We start from the raw sequence: 15906 nt of genomic DNA, 5'->3' as shown, positions 1-15906 counted from the left end.
TTCCAGCAGGTGCAAGTGGAGGAGTGGGGAATCAAACCCGGTTCTCCCAGATAAGAGTCCACGCACTTAACCACTACACCAAACTGGCTCGGGCTAGCCTGAGCCATCCGGGTCAGGCCTAGCCAATACATGGGGCCAGGGCTTTCTTTGTAGAAATAGCCCAGCAGGGACTCATTTGCATATTAGGCCATACCCCCTGATATCACCTTTTGTTTCACACAGGGCTTTTTGTACAAAAGGCTCAGCGGGACCTCACTTGCATATTAGGCCACACCCCCTGGCACCAAGCCAGCCAGAATTGTGTTCCTGTGCATTCCTGCTAAAAAAAAAAACCTGCATGGGGCAAAATGAGGTGATAGAATCAACAAGCAGAGGGAATGGGTTGTACCACCTCAAAAAGCATTTGAGGGGAGGAATGTCACATCTTTAGTGCTCCCCTCATGTAAAAATTCCCTGCGATTTTTTTTTAAAGGTGGGGGATAGTTCATATGGATCCCTTCTCCTGCTGTGTGAGTTTACCATTTACAGGAAATTAGTGATGGGAAGGAATTTTGGGAAATGTGGTTCTGCCACCTGCAGCCTGAAGTGGCACACTCCATTCTACCATAGTAGCATTCTGCCACCTCATACATCCTCATTATGATGCAAGTCGAGACTGTTATTACTTATTTATAGTCTGCTTTTCTTATGGAGACTCAATGCTGATAGAAACAGCGCAAGCAGACAACATAAAACAACCAGTGTACAATGCAGAAGGACCAAGACTACAGAACTGCAGAACGATATGAATAACTAATTATCTAAAGAGCAAAGTTTGAGTTCAGCAGCACCCCTAAGACCAACCAAGTTTAATTCTGAAGAAGTGTGCATCCACACAAAAGCTTGTACCCAGAATTAAACTTTGTTGGTCTTAGGCACCTCTGGGCTCAAACACTTTGTTCTGTTACTTTCAGACCAACACAGTTACCCATCTGAATCTAATTACCTAAAGTAAAGTATACTATAAATATCATAGAGCCATAGCTTACAAGCCTAGTGTTCACAGCAGAAGATGAACCAGCCTGGTGTAGTGGTTAAAGCAGGGGTGGCCAAACTGTGGCTCAAGACCACATGTGGCTCTTTCACACATATTGTGTGACTCTTAAAGCCACCCCCACCCCTGCCAAAAAAAAATGCCAGCTTGGAGAAGCATTTCTCTCTTTAAATCACTTCTCCAAGGAAAGCCAGCTGGTAGCTTGGAGAATGCATTTAAAGTTATTGTTTTCTTTCCCCCTCCCTCCCCCTCATCTATTTGCCTTCCTTCCTTGTGGCTCTCAAATATCTGATGTTTATTTTATGTAGCTCTTATGTTAAGCAAATTTGGTCACCCTTAGGTTAAAGTGTCATACTAGGAACTGAGAGGCTCCAGGTTCAAATCTCCAGTCTACCACGGAAACTTGATAGGTGACCTTGGGCTAGTCATATACTGTTAGCATAACCTACCTCACAGGGTTGTTGTGAGGATAAAATGGAGGAGGGGAGAATGATGTAGGCTACTTTAGGCTACCACTGGGGAGAAAGGAAAAGGAAAGGAAAGGTCCCCTGTGCAAGCACCAGTCGTTTCCGACTCTGGGGTGACGTTGCTTTCACAACGTTTTCACGGCAGACTTTTTACAGGGCAGTTTGCCATTGCCTTCCCCAGTCTTTTACACTTTCCCCCCAGCAAGCTGGGTACTCATTTTACCGACCTCAGAAGGATGGAAGGCTGAGTCAACCTTGAGCGGGTTACCTGAATTCAGCTTCCGCCGGAATCGAACTCAGGTTGTGAGCAGAGAGTTCAGACCACAGTACTGCAGTACTGCTGCTTTACCACTCTGAGCCATGGGGAGAAAGGTGGGGTATAAATCAAGTAAATAAATGAACAGAAGTGGTTTGCCATTGCCTGCCTCTGCATAGCAACCCTGGACTCCCTTGGTGGTCTCCCCTCCAAGTACTAGCTAAGGCTGTCCCTGCTTAGCTTCCAAGAACTAATGAGAGGGGGCCAGCCAGGGCATCCAAGTCAGAGCCCACCTGCAATCCATGCTGTATTTTGCTAAAGTATGTGCAATCTTTTGTTTCATTTGTATGTCCATGCAGTCACATACCCAAAGAATACAATCTGAACAATGTTGTTCCGCTAGCAACCTGCGTGCCGGAAAATGTTTCATACGCTGCCCTGGGCAATGAGTGCTAATGAACCCAGAGTGGAAGATTACTGCAAAATTAACTAGCGTTGACTTTCCAAATATCAGACAAGTGACCACAAAGTGCAAAGCAAAAAACACAGAGCGACACTATGCATCCCAGTTCTTGGACAGAGAAATGGTGCAATTGCAGGGACTGAGTGAAAAAGGTTTCTAACCCAGAGCCCTTCAAATAGACAAGTGAGAAATGTTTTTCCAGATTATACAACAGCGCATTCCTGAGTCAGAATCCATCCCTCTGTGGCATGTTGCAAATGTTCAATCAAGCCATAATGTAGAACCACAAAAATGGGACTAACAGAGTTCTAACCAGAGTTAAATGCTTCTATGCCCATTGATCATTTTTTAAATTGTTTTCATTTTGTGTGTGTGTATGTACCCTTGGCGCAGAGTGGTAAAGCTGCAGTACTGCGGTCGGAGCCCTCTGCTCATGACCTGAGTTCGATCTCAGTGAAACCTGGTTCAGGTAGCTGGCTCCAGGTTGACTCAGCCTTCCATCCTTCCGAGGTCAGTAAAATGAGTACCCAGCTTGCTGGGGGGAAAGCTTGGATGACTGAGGAAGACAATGGCAAACCACCCCGTAAAAAGTCTGCTGTAAAAACGTTGTGAAAGCAACGTCACCCCAGAGTGCTTGCACAGGGGACTACCTTTACCTTTATGTACCTGGAAGTCATGGCAACCTCTGGTGACTGCCCTCTACTGGGGGTCTGGAGGATATTCAGGGAGGTGGCTGAATAAAGCCTGCCCCCATCTCCTGATATTCCAAGGAGGTCTCCCATCCAAGTACTTGCCAGAGTCAGCCCTGCTTAGCTTCCAAGATCTGACAAGATTGGGGCCTGCTTGGGCTATCCAGGTCAGGTATGCCAAGTCAGATCTGACAAGATTGGGGCCTGCTTGGGCTATCCGGGTCAGGTATGCCCATTCATTTCAAAGGACTTGAAGGTTGCAACCATTTTCAGGCTGGCCTTGCTTGAATTTTAATTCCGAATCTACAGTATTCAAATACCTCTCCTGACTCTGTAAGCCAGTTCCTGGTTCCCCTGTTCAGCTATCTTCATGCTGGCACATGTCAACTTTCACATAGCCCCCACCTCCTCTCTAGCTCTTTAAGCAAAATGAGTGGACAAGAAAACCACTCATAGCAATATCAGATGTAAGAGGTAAAAAGTAACTATGACTTGGTGTCCTAGATGAGTCATCACAGAACCAGGGGCCATTATGAGGTCACAGTGCATGAAAGTTCCACAGCAGCAGCAGCTGGGAGAGGTCCCCAAAGCAGGAAGGCAGACAGGGATGGACTCCTGAGCTACATCCCTTGATGTCCTTGCATGGCCTCCATGCCTACAGCATCAGGAAGCAAGGGATGAAGGGCACAAAGACGTGTCCTCTGGCATATCAGCTCCTGCAGAGCTGGTTGCAAGTCATCCAGTAAGTACCGTATGTAATACTAAAACTCAAGATCACCCAGTGGCATTGATTGGCCATAGATTTAGGACAGACACAAGGAAATACTTCTTCATACAATGTGTAAATAACTTGCAAAATTCCCTGCCGCAGGATGCAGTGAGAGCCAGTAGACAAAATGGTTTCTGAAGAGCTATAGACAATTAATTCTATGAAAGATTATGTCTATAAATGGCTGTTAGCCTTAATAGTGAGAAGGAATAACCAGGTTAGAAGGAAGTATGCCTCTGGGTGACCACTGTTGGAAATCTGAAGGACCCCTGGTCTGATCCATCAGGGCTGTCTTTAAGTTAAGGACATAAGAAGAGTCCTGCTGGATCAGACCAGTGGTCCATTTAGTCCAGCATCCTGTCTCACACAGTGATCGAGTTCCTCTGGACAGCCAACAGACCTGATGTTGCCTCCTGGCTTTGGGATTCATAGGATTAGTGCCTCTGAACATGGAAGCGCCCCTCTGTCACCATGGTTACTAGCCATTGATACCTATCCTCCACGAATCTATCTAATCCCCTTTTCAAGCTGCTTATTCCTGTGGCCATCACTACATCCTCTGGCAGCAAATTCCACATTTCCATCACTCTCTCTGTAAAGTATTTCCTTTTGTCCATCCTGAACCTACCGCCTATCAGCTTCATTGGATGCACTCAAATTCTAGCATTTTGGGAGACAGGGAAAAAAATTGTCAACTCTCTCCATCCCTTGCATATTTTTATAAACATTTGTCATTTCCCCCCCTTAGTCATCTCTTTTCCAATCTGAAAAATCCCAAACTCTTCAGCCTTTTTTCATAGCAAAGGTGCTCAAACTAACCCCCTAAGCATCTCAGTTGCCCTCCTCTGCACTTTTCACAGCTATGCAATGTCCTTTTGGCAATTCGGTGACTGGAACTGTACACAGTTTCTGCCAGATACTTATTGAAGCATCTCAACTTGCTACCTGACATCCCCCTACTTTGATGAAACATTTCTGGTCCCTATCAGTAGCTCCTGTAGTTTTCCCCATCCCTGTCTTCACATCGCTGCCTTCACCGTCAGTAATAAAAGGTATTTGCTTCGCAGGGACACCATCATCTTTGCAGTGCAGGTTGTAGAGTGCCAGGCCCAATGGCTGCTCCAACAGATTTTCAACACCTGGCCGCTAAAAAAACTGATCCCAAGGCTGGGATTCTGCGCCAGGTCAGAACTTTTGCAAGAATCAATGGACAGAGGGTGGGAGTTGTGTGGGGATGAAGGGATTAACGGAGAGTGTGAATGTATGAATGAGATACGTCCTGACCTGCATAGCCCAGGCAAGCCTGATCTCCTCATATCTTGGAAGCTAAGCAGGGTCAACTCTGACAAGTCCTTGGATGGGAGCAGGGCTTTTTTTGTAGCAGGAACTCCTTTGCATATTAGGCCACACGCTCCTGATATAGCCAATCCTCTTGGAGCTTACAGGGCTCTTAGTACAGGGCCTGTTGTAAACTCCAAGAGGATTGGCTACATTGGGGGGGGGTCTAATATGTAAAGGAGTTCCTGCTACAAAAAAAAAAGCCCTGGATGGGAGACCTCCCTGGAATACCAGTGCCTGAAGGCAGGGGCAGGCTTTATTCAGCCACCTCTCCCAATATCCTCCAGGCCCCCAGTAGGGGTTAGTCACCATGAGTTCCAGGTGCAGACAGACACACAAAACAAATTACAAAAAAGCATCAAAATATATATGAATGAGATATGATTGTGTTTTCAATGCAGTTCTGAGAACCCCCGTTTTATTCTTTTAAAGGAAGTTTCTAGTGTTTGGGAGTCCTGACTTGAATAGTCCAGGTTAGCCTGATCTTGCCAGACCCTGTAAACTACCGAGTTGGCCCTGGTTAGTATTTGGATGGGAGACCACCAAGGAAGTCCAGGGTCACAATGCAGAGGAAGGCAATGGCAAACCACCTCTGAACATCTCTTGCCTTGAAAACCCTACAATGTCACCATAAGTTGGCTGCAACTGGAAGGTTCTAAGCACAGAGAGCTATTCTAAAATGCATTATTATCCCAAATACTAAAAAGAAATAAAATGAGGAGATAAGTACAAAGAAACTCAATTTCACAACATTTCCAAAACTTCCATTCAAGAAACGCGATGATTCAAAGTTGATCTTATCAAGCAGGGCTTTCAAAGGTCGATACATGGTAATTGCAAAACCAGACTGCCTCATTAAACGGAGAACAGCATGTCTTCCAGGCAGTTGTTCAAAATGTCAGCATTGTTCAGACAAGTGATAGCCAAATGCTCTGCAAAAATTGCAACTGATAAACACCAAAAGGACTGAGGTTGGCCTGCTACAGCTCTCTCCCTTGTGGTACTCTGCCAAAGAAGTCTTTTATAGCTCAGGGGTGGCCAAACTTGCTTAATGTCAGAGTCACATAGAATAAAATGTTAGATGTTTGAGAGCCTCAAGACATGAACATCAGATGTTTGAGAACCACAAGGAAGGAAGGAAGGAAGGAAGGAAGGAAGGAAGGAAGGAAGGAAGGAAGGAAGGAAGGAAGGAAGGAAGGAAGGAAGGAAGGAAGGAAGGAAGGAAGGAAGGAAGGAAGGAAGGAAGATAGATGGGGAGGGAGAGATGGAAAGAAAACAACTTTAAATGCATTCTCCAAGCTGCCAGCTGGCTTGGAGAAGTGATTTAAAGAGAGAAATGCCTTCTCCAAGCTGACTGACAGGGTAGTGGGGGCTTCAAGATCCACACAATATGTGTGAAAGAGCCACAGTTTGGCCACACCTGTTATAGCTGAAGGCGTTGCCTGTTCTTGGCTTCATCCAGCAGAGACACTACCTGCCACTAGGGGGTGCAAAGCTGCATGCCATGTTCATGGCACGCTGTCCAAACCTGGGACCCACCCACATGCCACAGGTAGTACAGATGGTATACCTAGGAAGGAACAGCAGTACTGGGAGACACAGAATATGGAATGAGATCCCTTTCTTGGTTGAAACATGGGTAGTGGCAGTTTTCTGCAACAGGATTGGCTACAAGTTGCAGCCTACCACATAGAATCATAGAATTGGAAGGAACCTCTAGGGTCACCTAGTCCAACCCCCTGCACAATGCAGGAATATCACAAGTACTGCTCCCTGCCCTTCTCATGATCTGTCTAAGTTCACAGCATTGCTATCAGATAGCCATCAAGTCCTCTGTTTAAAAACCTCCAAGAAAGGAGAGCCCACTACCTCACAAGGAAGTCTATTCCATGGAGGAACCACTCTGTCAGGAAGTTCTTCCTAATGTTGAGCTGGAAACTTTTTTGATTTACTCTCAACCCACTGATTCTAGTCCAACCTTCTGAGGCAACAGAAACAACTCCACACCATCCTCTATATGACAGCCTTCAAGTACTTGAAGATGGTGATCATATTACCTCTCAGTCATCTTCTCCCCAGGCTAAACATACTCAACTCCTTCAACCTTTCCTCACAGGACTTGGTCTCCAGATCCCTCACCAACTTTGTTGCCTTCCTCTAGACCTGTTCCAGCTTGTCTATATCTTTCTTAAATTGTGGTGCCCAAACTGAACACAATACTCTAAGTCAGGGGTGGGAAACCTTTTTTCTGCCAAGGGCCATTTGGATATTTATAACATCGTTCACAGGCCATACAAAATTATCAGCTTAAAAAACAGTGATCTGTCGAGGGAAAATGATTCAGGCTGGTAAAATTAATGCAAATATATTTTTTTTCTATTTGAAGTCATCTGGGGAGAGCCTGATTTGGCACACACACCGAACCCACCGCCCTAGGCAAATGCCTAGGTCCGGGGCTTTTTTTGATAGAAAAAGCCCAGGAGGAACTCATTAGCATATTAGACCATATCCCCTAATATTAGCAAATTAGGTCACACACTCATTAGCATATGGGATAAACAAGTGCAAATTAAACTGGTGGTAGCTGGGTAATAAAATAAAGAAAGGGGGGAAGAAAGGAGAATAAAGGGAAATAAGAAATGGGGGGAGAAAAGGAAAGGAGAAGAAAGGGACATAAAGAAAGTTGGGAAAGAAATTGAAAGAAATGGAAATAAATAAATGGGGGGAGAAAGGGTGATAAAGAAAAATAAAGAAGGGGAAAGAAAGGGGGGAAAGGGAGAAGAAATGGGAAAGGAAAGGGGGATTAAGGGAAACAAAGAAATGGGGAGAAGAAACAGAAAGAAAGGGAAATAAAGAAATAAGGGGGAAACTTACCTGAACTGTGACAGTGACTTTTCCAGGCCCCGCAGCCATCCTGGCCAACCAGCCAGGCCCCAGGGAGGCTGCTGCACAGTGTGGCTATGCCTCATGATTCTCATCAGCCAGCCGGGCCCCAGGGAGGCTGCAGTGTGGCTTGGCTCGGCCCAGCAATCCCCAAGGGCCAGACCAAGTAGTCTCGAGGGCCATAAACAGCCCTCGGGATGGACGTTCCCCACCCCTGCTCTTGGTGAAGTCTAACCAGAGCAGAGTAAAATGATACCATCACTATACTTCTGTTGATGCAGTCCAAAATCACATGAAAGAAATAAACTCTTTCCTTTCTGTTCTATGCTGCCTGGTCCCCAGCTGAGCAGACCACAAGTGGAACTCTACCAAAGTAAGCTAAGCTGTCTATATACTGGACTGTGCATTAGAAGTCTGGACTTCAGGCGAGATACTCTTTCTAAACACCTTGACCACTTCTGCAGTAGAAGACATGCCAGTGTGGTGTGTTAGAATGTGTTGAGCTAGAAACTCACCGGGTGATCTTAAGCTAGTTATTCTCTCTCAGCCTAAACTACCTCACAAGGTTGTTGTGAGAGTAAAATGGAGAAAGGAAAGCTGTTACCCTGAGCTCCTTGGAGGAAGGGCAAATACATGAAATAAATAAAGGAAGGTGGATCAGCTGAGGGTGTGGAAATCCAGAGCCAGTTTGGTGTAGTGGTTAGAAGTGCAGACTCTAATCTAAGATAACCAGGTTTGATTCCCCACGCCACCACATGCAGCTGCTGGTGTGACCTTGGATCAGTCACACATTCTCTCAGAGCTGTTTTCTCAAGAGCAGTTACTGAAAGAACTCTCTCAGCCCCACCTACCACACAGGATGTCTGTTGTGGGGAAGAGAAGGGAAAGGAGACTGTAAATCGCTCTGAGACTCCCAAGTGAAGGGCGGAGTATAAATTCAATTTCTTCTCCCCCTCCTCCTCTCAACTTTGGTTAGAAACTTCAAACGTATATTTTTTCTTGTCTATTATTTTTGATTATCTCTTATTAGCTAGTGTTTTGGGGGTTTAAAAGTTACACTGAAGTATTCCTCAAAATCAAAAACTGCAAAATGAACATTTGATTTGAAGTCTGGAGGATTAAGGCATCTTAAATTCAAATGGCCATAAAGTCTCTTTTCAGTTTGAATATGTGTTCAGCTAATTCCATCCATTATAGAGACTGGTGTGACTCTAGAATGGAGGGTGGGGCTCAGTACTAAGAATCTTGCGTGTTCTTTTTTCCTTGCTTGATGGGCCATATGTAGAATGACCATACCGACAAGCTACCAAAAGAATCACGGAGATAAAAGCCTGCAGAATCCAGATAAGAACCAGGAGGATGGATCAGGGGCCTCCCCTTCCCCTTCAGCAGCTGAAAGCAGATCATCCCCATCCATCTACAGTTTATTTGATGCCAACGGGAGAATGAACATCTTTCGCTTGCGCCAGCTAGTCTATGAGAAAGGTAGCAATCCACAGTCTATGCTCTGGTAATGCCTGGGGAAATCGCAAACACTGCATTTTGGCATCCTTCCCAATCCAGAGAATATACTGGGCTTTGTCCAAATTTGTGTCAATTTTCCTAGCCGCAAGCAAGAAGCCATCCTTGATTGATGATGACACCAGGCTTTGAGTCGTGCTGACTAGAGATCACACAGATGTTGGGCTGCTTCCCGCCACCATCTTTTCGGTTGCTCCCAGAGCTTTTTTTTAGCAGAAACGCACAGGAACACAGTTCCAGCTGGCTTGTTTAATTTAATTTAATTTTATTTATTTGATTTGATTTATATCCCACCTTCCCCACTGAAGCAGGCTGTCAGCAGCTTGGTGTCAGGGGTGTGTGGCCTAATATGCAAATGAATTCCTGCTGGGCTTTTTCTTCAAAAAAGCCCTGTGTGAAACAATGGTGATGTCAATGGGGTGTGGCCTAATATGCAAATGAGTTCCTGCTGGGCCTTTTCTGCAAAAAAAGCCCTGGTTACTGCTATTGTTTCAGCTTGCTGTCATGCCTCCCACGCAATGTGTCGTCCAACTCCTCTGTGCTACTTTTGCAAATTAAGTGGGGTAGCAATTAGTAGCTTGCTCTGACCTGGATAACCCAAGTTAACCTGATCTCATCAGATCTCAAAAGCTAAGCCCATCAGTATTTGGGTGGGAGACTACCAAGGGACACCAGGGTCACGACGCAGAGGCAGGCAATGGCATACCACCTGCAGATGTTTCTTGCCTTGAAAACCCTACAGGGCCACCATAGGTTGCAAAAAAAAAATGGCCCCAAAAAAGTTGACAGCTTCTGTATGTGATGATGGAGTCATGGAATATGACTGTCTTTCGGTCCAGGCTTTTAACCAAAAGACTTAATCTCTGTGTTGTTGTTTTTATAGATCCAGGTGGGCAGCCGTGTTGGCCTAAAGCAATAGAACAAAGCTGGAGTCCAACAAAGTTTTATTCAGGATGTAAGCTTTTGTGTGCTAAAAGCACATTTCGTCAGATGATAGTATCGGTTGAGGCAGGCGGACATCCTTTAATTCTACTGCTTATACCATCTATTGCCCTCCCCCACAGTGGGCTATAAAACTACAACGAGCCAGAATATTTGTTTTATATGTGCCTGCCCACCTATGTATATTATTTGTAGCTTTGTTTTATTAGTATATTACTGAGCCATTGCTGTATTTTAACTGTTTTATTATGACTGTGATCCGCCCTGAGCCCGTAAGGGAAAGGGCGGAATATAAATCAACCAGATAAATAATAAATAAATAAATTAGCAGTCTTACATATAGAGAGAGTGCCTACATATAGAGAGAGTCTGATGAAGTGTGCTTTTAGCACACACAAGCTTACATCCTGAATAAAACTTCACTGGTCTTAAAGGTGCCCCTGGACTCCAACTTTGTTCTCTTACTGTTTTTATGTTCCACTTCTAATGGAGGACTGTTTTATGTATATCATTTGATGCTTCTGAGTGGTGTTTTATGCTGTTCTTAATACCCTAGCTTGTATTGTTGCTGTTGCTTTTGTAATTTTGTTATGCCACTGTGCCTTGACCTGGGTATCCCAGTTGTCACATCTCAGAAGCTAAGCAAGCTTGGTCCTGGCAAGTATTTGAATGGGAGACCTCCAAGAAAAACACCACAGTCATGATGCAGAGGCAGGCAACAGCAAACAACCTCTGAATGTCTCTTGCCTTGAAAAGCCCTACAGTTACATGATAAAGCAGCTGTGATTTGACAGCAAAATAACAACAACAATAATAACTTTTTGTAGCAGGAACTCTTTTACATATTAGGCCACAGCCCTCTTATGTAGCCAATCTTCTATGCAGGGGTGGAATTCTATCAGGAGCTCCTTTGCATATTAGGCCACATACTCCTGATGTAGCCAATCCTCCAAGAGCTTGCAAGGCTCTTTTTCTGTAAGATCTTGGAGGATTGGCTACATCAGGGGTGTGTGGCCTAATATGCAAAGGAGCTCCTGCTAGAATTCCACCCCTGCCTCTAAGAGCTTACAGGGCTTTCAGTACAGGGCCCACTCTAAGCTCCAGGAGGATTGGCTACATCATGGGTGTGTAGCCTAATATGCAAAGGAGTTCCTGCTACAAAAAAGCAACAACAACAATAATTTTTGCCATCATGTTTGATGATTTCATGGTATCAGTGCTTAAACCCTTCACAAGCAGCCCTTTTTTGCTCCAAATTAACCCCCAGCCGCTTCATCACCCCTTGGGGCTGCAGGCATATATCTGTGAAGAGAAACAAGCTGGATCATAATCCCACCCCTGATTCTGCCTGCCCCACCCCTGCCCCACCCCCATGTACCAGCATTCCACATCAGGAGGCAAAGCTGATTAAATTGTTGAATAAAGTCATCAAGGCTGACAAAGTAAACTTTAAAAAAAAAAATCTCAGGCACACATCCGAGTGAGAGAAAGATCACCTGGAAGTTCCTCTTTGGGGTGTACTCTGAGAAATCCACGACCGAAGAGAGGCAGGAGATGGACCAGCGGATGATTTCACAGTATCGGTGGATGAAGTACTCCTGGAAGCAACGCTTCCCCTGGGCCACCAACATCAAGGTCCACTCAGATTGTAAGTGCTGCCCCTCCCCTCAGTGTTATATCCCTTCCTGGTGGGTGAAACAACTAGGCTTTGCATTTTCAGGGAGGAGAGCTGGTAGGTGATATTATGCTTTGTTTCCATTTACCCATCTAGTGGAGTTTTCCCTGGCCATCCAGAAGTACAAAGACCAAGAGAGAGAATTCGAAGCTGCCAAACCCCTTGCAGATGCTTACATTGAGGTGAGAGACAAGATGGTAACACACTGACTTTTTTGACATGAAGAATGTTAATAGCAGTGGAAAAGCTAGGACAGATGAGTTGGGTTTAAGCCAAACTCAAATTTATGATAAATGTATTTTTGATATTACTTAGGTTATATATCTTGTTTTAAGTAATTGTTCTTGAATCAAAATTTTAAAGGCTAAGTTTTCTCCCCTCCATTCCAGTTTGGTGTGAGACCCAGTCTGGTGTAGTGGTTAAGTGCAGGGACTCTAATTTGGGAGAACCAGGTATGATTTCCTACTCCTTCACATGTACCTTCCTTTAGTGGTATTACCTAGTGATATGACATTGCTGTATGTCTGACGTATTTCCCTACACGTTAAAACTGCAGGGAAATATGCTGGACATAAAGCGATATAATACCAAATCAACCACTAGAGGGAGCAAAACGTGCAGAAACACACACAAAGCAATAGGGACACACAGTGATGAAAATGAGAGTGCAGAAGAGCCCTCAGTTTGTCTTGGGGGCCACGCAGGGAAGGATTTAACCCTTCAACCTCTGTTGGTCCCAATCAGTATTTGTATGGGAGATCACCAAGGAACACCAAGGTTGCTTGAAACCCAGAGGTAGGTATTGACAAACCACCTCTGAATGTCTTGTTTTGAACACTTCCCCCCCCCAGAGTCACCATAAGGCAGTTAATGGGAAGTACTGGATGCTGGGGATAAAACTTGAGACATGGCCCTCTTGCTCAACTTGACAAATTCCAAAAACATCTGTTGGATACTTTGGCTATCACTGGGTGCCCAAATGTTGGATCAAAGGGACTGAGAATTCTTAGGGTCTGAACTCCATGGTCAGGTTGGGACCAGAATATCAGGTCTGTTTTCTGGGAACAGCATTCTAATCCCTCTTTAATATTCATCTGTAATGTTGTATTGTTCTTAAATCATTCCTACTGTTTTATTCTGGTACCATGTGTGCCACCTTGAAAGGCTGAAAAGCAGCTCATAATTTTCTTGTAACTAATTGTCCATCAACAACACTGCCTGCATGCTAACACCATCCTGTCTTCTGCCAGCATAGCCTGCCTTTCCAGTACATTAATGAGCAACTGTTCCAAAAAGCACTGCGAGACATCGATGCTGACATCCCCCGGACAGACCGACACCGAACCTTCTTCCAGTGAGAGAATTTGCTCCTCCTCAGCCACGCCCCGTCTGTGCTAGGGTTGCCAATCCCCAGGTGGGGGCAGGGGATCCCCTGGTCTGGAGGCCCTCCCCCCACTTCAGGGTCATCAGAAAGCGGGGGATGGGGTGAGGAAAATGTCTGCTGAGCACTCCATTATTCCCTATGGAGATTGATTCCCATAAGGTATAATGAAGAATTGATCTGCGGTTATCTGGGGCTCCGAGGGGGCTATTTTTTGAGGTAGAAGCAACAAATTTTCAGCATAGCATCTGGTGCCTCTCCTCCAAAAACCCTCCAAGTTTCAAAAATATTGAACCAGGGGGTCCAATTCTATGAGCCCCAAACGAAGGTGCCCCTATCCTTCATTATTTCCAATGAAGGGAAGGCATTTAAAAGGTGTGCAGTCCCTATAAATGTGGTGGCCAGAACTCCCTTTGGAGTTCACTTATGCTTGTCATAACCTTACTTCTGGCTCCACCCCAATGTCTCCTGGCTCCACCCCCAAAGTCCCCAGATATTTCTTGAATTGGACTTGGCAACCCTAGTCTGTGCCAAAGCAAAATGTTGGAAGCATAGCATGTTTTAGATTATCAAAATTCAAAAAGAGAACTGCCTGACATCCATGGGCAAGTTTGTGACCCACCAAGCAGAATGCAGTCCACCAGGCCAGGACTGGGCAACTCTCCTGGCTTTTACAGTCCTAAACACCATCTTACCCTTCTAAGCCCATCTGTTTAGGACTACACAGTTAGAATCTTTTCTAGTGCTAAGGCTCTGCTCTTCAACATGCAGAGGAGTAACTGAGAAGAAGAGGATGTGGCTTCCAAGCCCTGGCACCCCTCGCTTCTAAGACAAACCACCACTGCAATATGGGGCTGACAAACCTGGGATGGGAAATTCTGAAGATCTGGGGATGGATCCTGGGGTGGGTGGGTTTGGGGGAAGGAAAGGACCTCAGAGAAGTATACTGCCACAGTCCACCTTCCAAAGCAACCCTATCCTAAGGGAACTGATCTCAGTCATCTGGAGATACATTGCAATTCTGGAAGATCTCTAGACCCCACTTGGAGGCTGGCACTCTACAGCAATAGCTCTTATGGAGATTTTTTTTTTTTTTTGTCTCTGCAGGCGTGAAGGGCTGGTGAAGCTGCTTTACCTCCGGGACATTCTGATCACATACACGGCCTTTCACCAAGGTGAGGGCACCACGACACTCCCTTCCTGGAATCGCAGCTGATGCCATTGGTTCTACTCTGCCCCACTCACCTTCATGCTCTCTGTTCCTGACACTTCACATGTCCAACATTCATCACCTATACAGTGCTTTTAATTAGCCTAGGGCTTTTCTATCCAAACAGTGCCACAAAGTGGTTTAAGGCTTGAATGTTGCATTTCTTTTTCACACCATGGAAGCACTTCTGCCCTCCTCTTCTTGCAGATGATAGCGACTCTTTCATATTACCACCTCTGGCAAACAGATTTGCATCGGTTTTGTAGACCCTCTTCCTGCCTGCCTTCCCCAACCCCCAGTAATAGTGGGGAGCTTTCAGTGGGAAAAACCGACTACAGGAATGAAGTTTAAACATATGCAAATATATAATATGAGAGCCAGTTTGGTGTAGTGGTTAAGTGCGCGGACTCTTATCTGGGAGAACTGGGTTTGATTCCCCACTTCCTCCACTTGCACCTGCTGGAATGGCCTTTGGTTAGCCGTAGCTCTCGTAGGAGTTGTCCTTGAAAGGGCAGCTGCTGTGAGAGCCCTCTCAGCTCTACTCACCTCACAGGGTGTCTGTTGTGGGGGGAGGAGATAAAGGAGATTGTAAGCCGCTCTGAGTCTCTGATTCAGAGAGAAGGGTGGGGTATAAATCATCTTCTATATCACATGTGCAATACAGTTTCTACCACCATTTAAAAATCACTGGAAAGAGCCATTCATGGATCTCACAGTATAATCATGCCTCAGTGCCTCGTTTGCCATTGGAACTGGGAAGCACATTATGGTCGCCTGCTATTTTCCCATGTTATAGCTGGCAAATCTAATTTTGGAAGAAGAAGAGGAGATTGGATTTATACCCTGCCCTTCACTTGGAGTCTCAGAGTGGCATACAATCTCCTTTTCCTTCCCCTCCTCACAACAGACACAGTGAGATAGGTGGAGCTGAGATAGTTCTTTTGAGAACTTCTCTTTTAAGAACAGCTCTGAGAGAACTTGTGACTGACTCAAGCTCACCCAGCAGGCTTTGTGGAGGAGAAATGGGGAACCAGCTCTCCATATTAGAGTCTGCAGCTCTTAACCACTACACTGAACTGGCTGTCAAGCATATAGCACTCTGAAGATTTTGCTCACACTAATGTGACATAGAGGTTAGAATGCTGGAGTAGGATCCAGGAGATCCAGGTTCAAATCCCCACTCTGACATGGAAATCTGCAGTGTGGCCTTGAGCCAACCACACTCTAACCTACCTCACAGGATTGTTGTTGTAGGAATAAAATGGAGGAGAGGGGAAGA

General features: G+C 45.3%; 1 protein-coding gene across 2 annotated transcripts in view; it reads left to right on the top strand.

Annotated features, from left to right (window-relative positions):
• Positions 1-15906, top strand: part of LOC132581201 (TBC1 domain family member 15-like) — a 47729-nt gene that overhangs the window by 18532 nt on the left and 13291 nt on the right. The window contains exons 1-7 of one of the 2 annotated variants that reach the window (XM_060252344.1): positions 3488-3650; positions 4745-4861; positions 9184-9383; positions 11830-12009; positions 12133-12218; positions 13287-13390; positions 14525-14592. In XM_060252344.1, coding sequence (XP_060108327.1) covers positions 3541-3650; positions 4745-4861; positions 9184-9383; positions 11830-12009; positions 12133-12218; positions 13287-13390; positions 14525-14592 — 865 coding nt within the window. In that variant the 5' untranslated portion in view covers positions 3488-3540. Of the gene's footprint in view, positions 1-3487; positions 3651-4744; positions 4862-9183; positions 9384-11829; positions 12010-12132; positions 12219-13286; positions 13391-14524; positions 14593-15906 lie in introns of those variants that run through there. The other variant, XM_060252345.1, reaches the window with a different exon arrangement.

This window comes from Heteronotia binoei, chromosome 13 (assembly GCF_032191835.1).
Source record: "Heteronotia binoei isolate CCM8104 ecotype False Entrance Well chromosome 13, APGP_CSIRO_Hbin_v1, whole genome shotgun sequence".
Taxonomy (NCBI): domain Eukaryota; kingdom Metazoa; phylum Chordata; class Lepidosauria; order Squamata; family Gekkonidae; genus Heteronotia; species Heteronotia binoei.
Note: the sequence above shows the minus strand (reverse complement) of the source record. Positions and strands in the feature narration are given on the sequence as shown.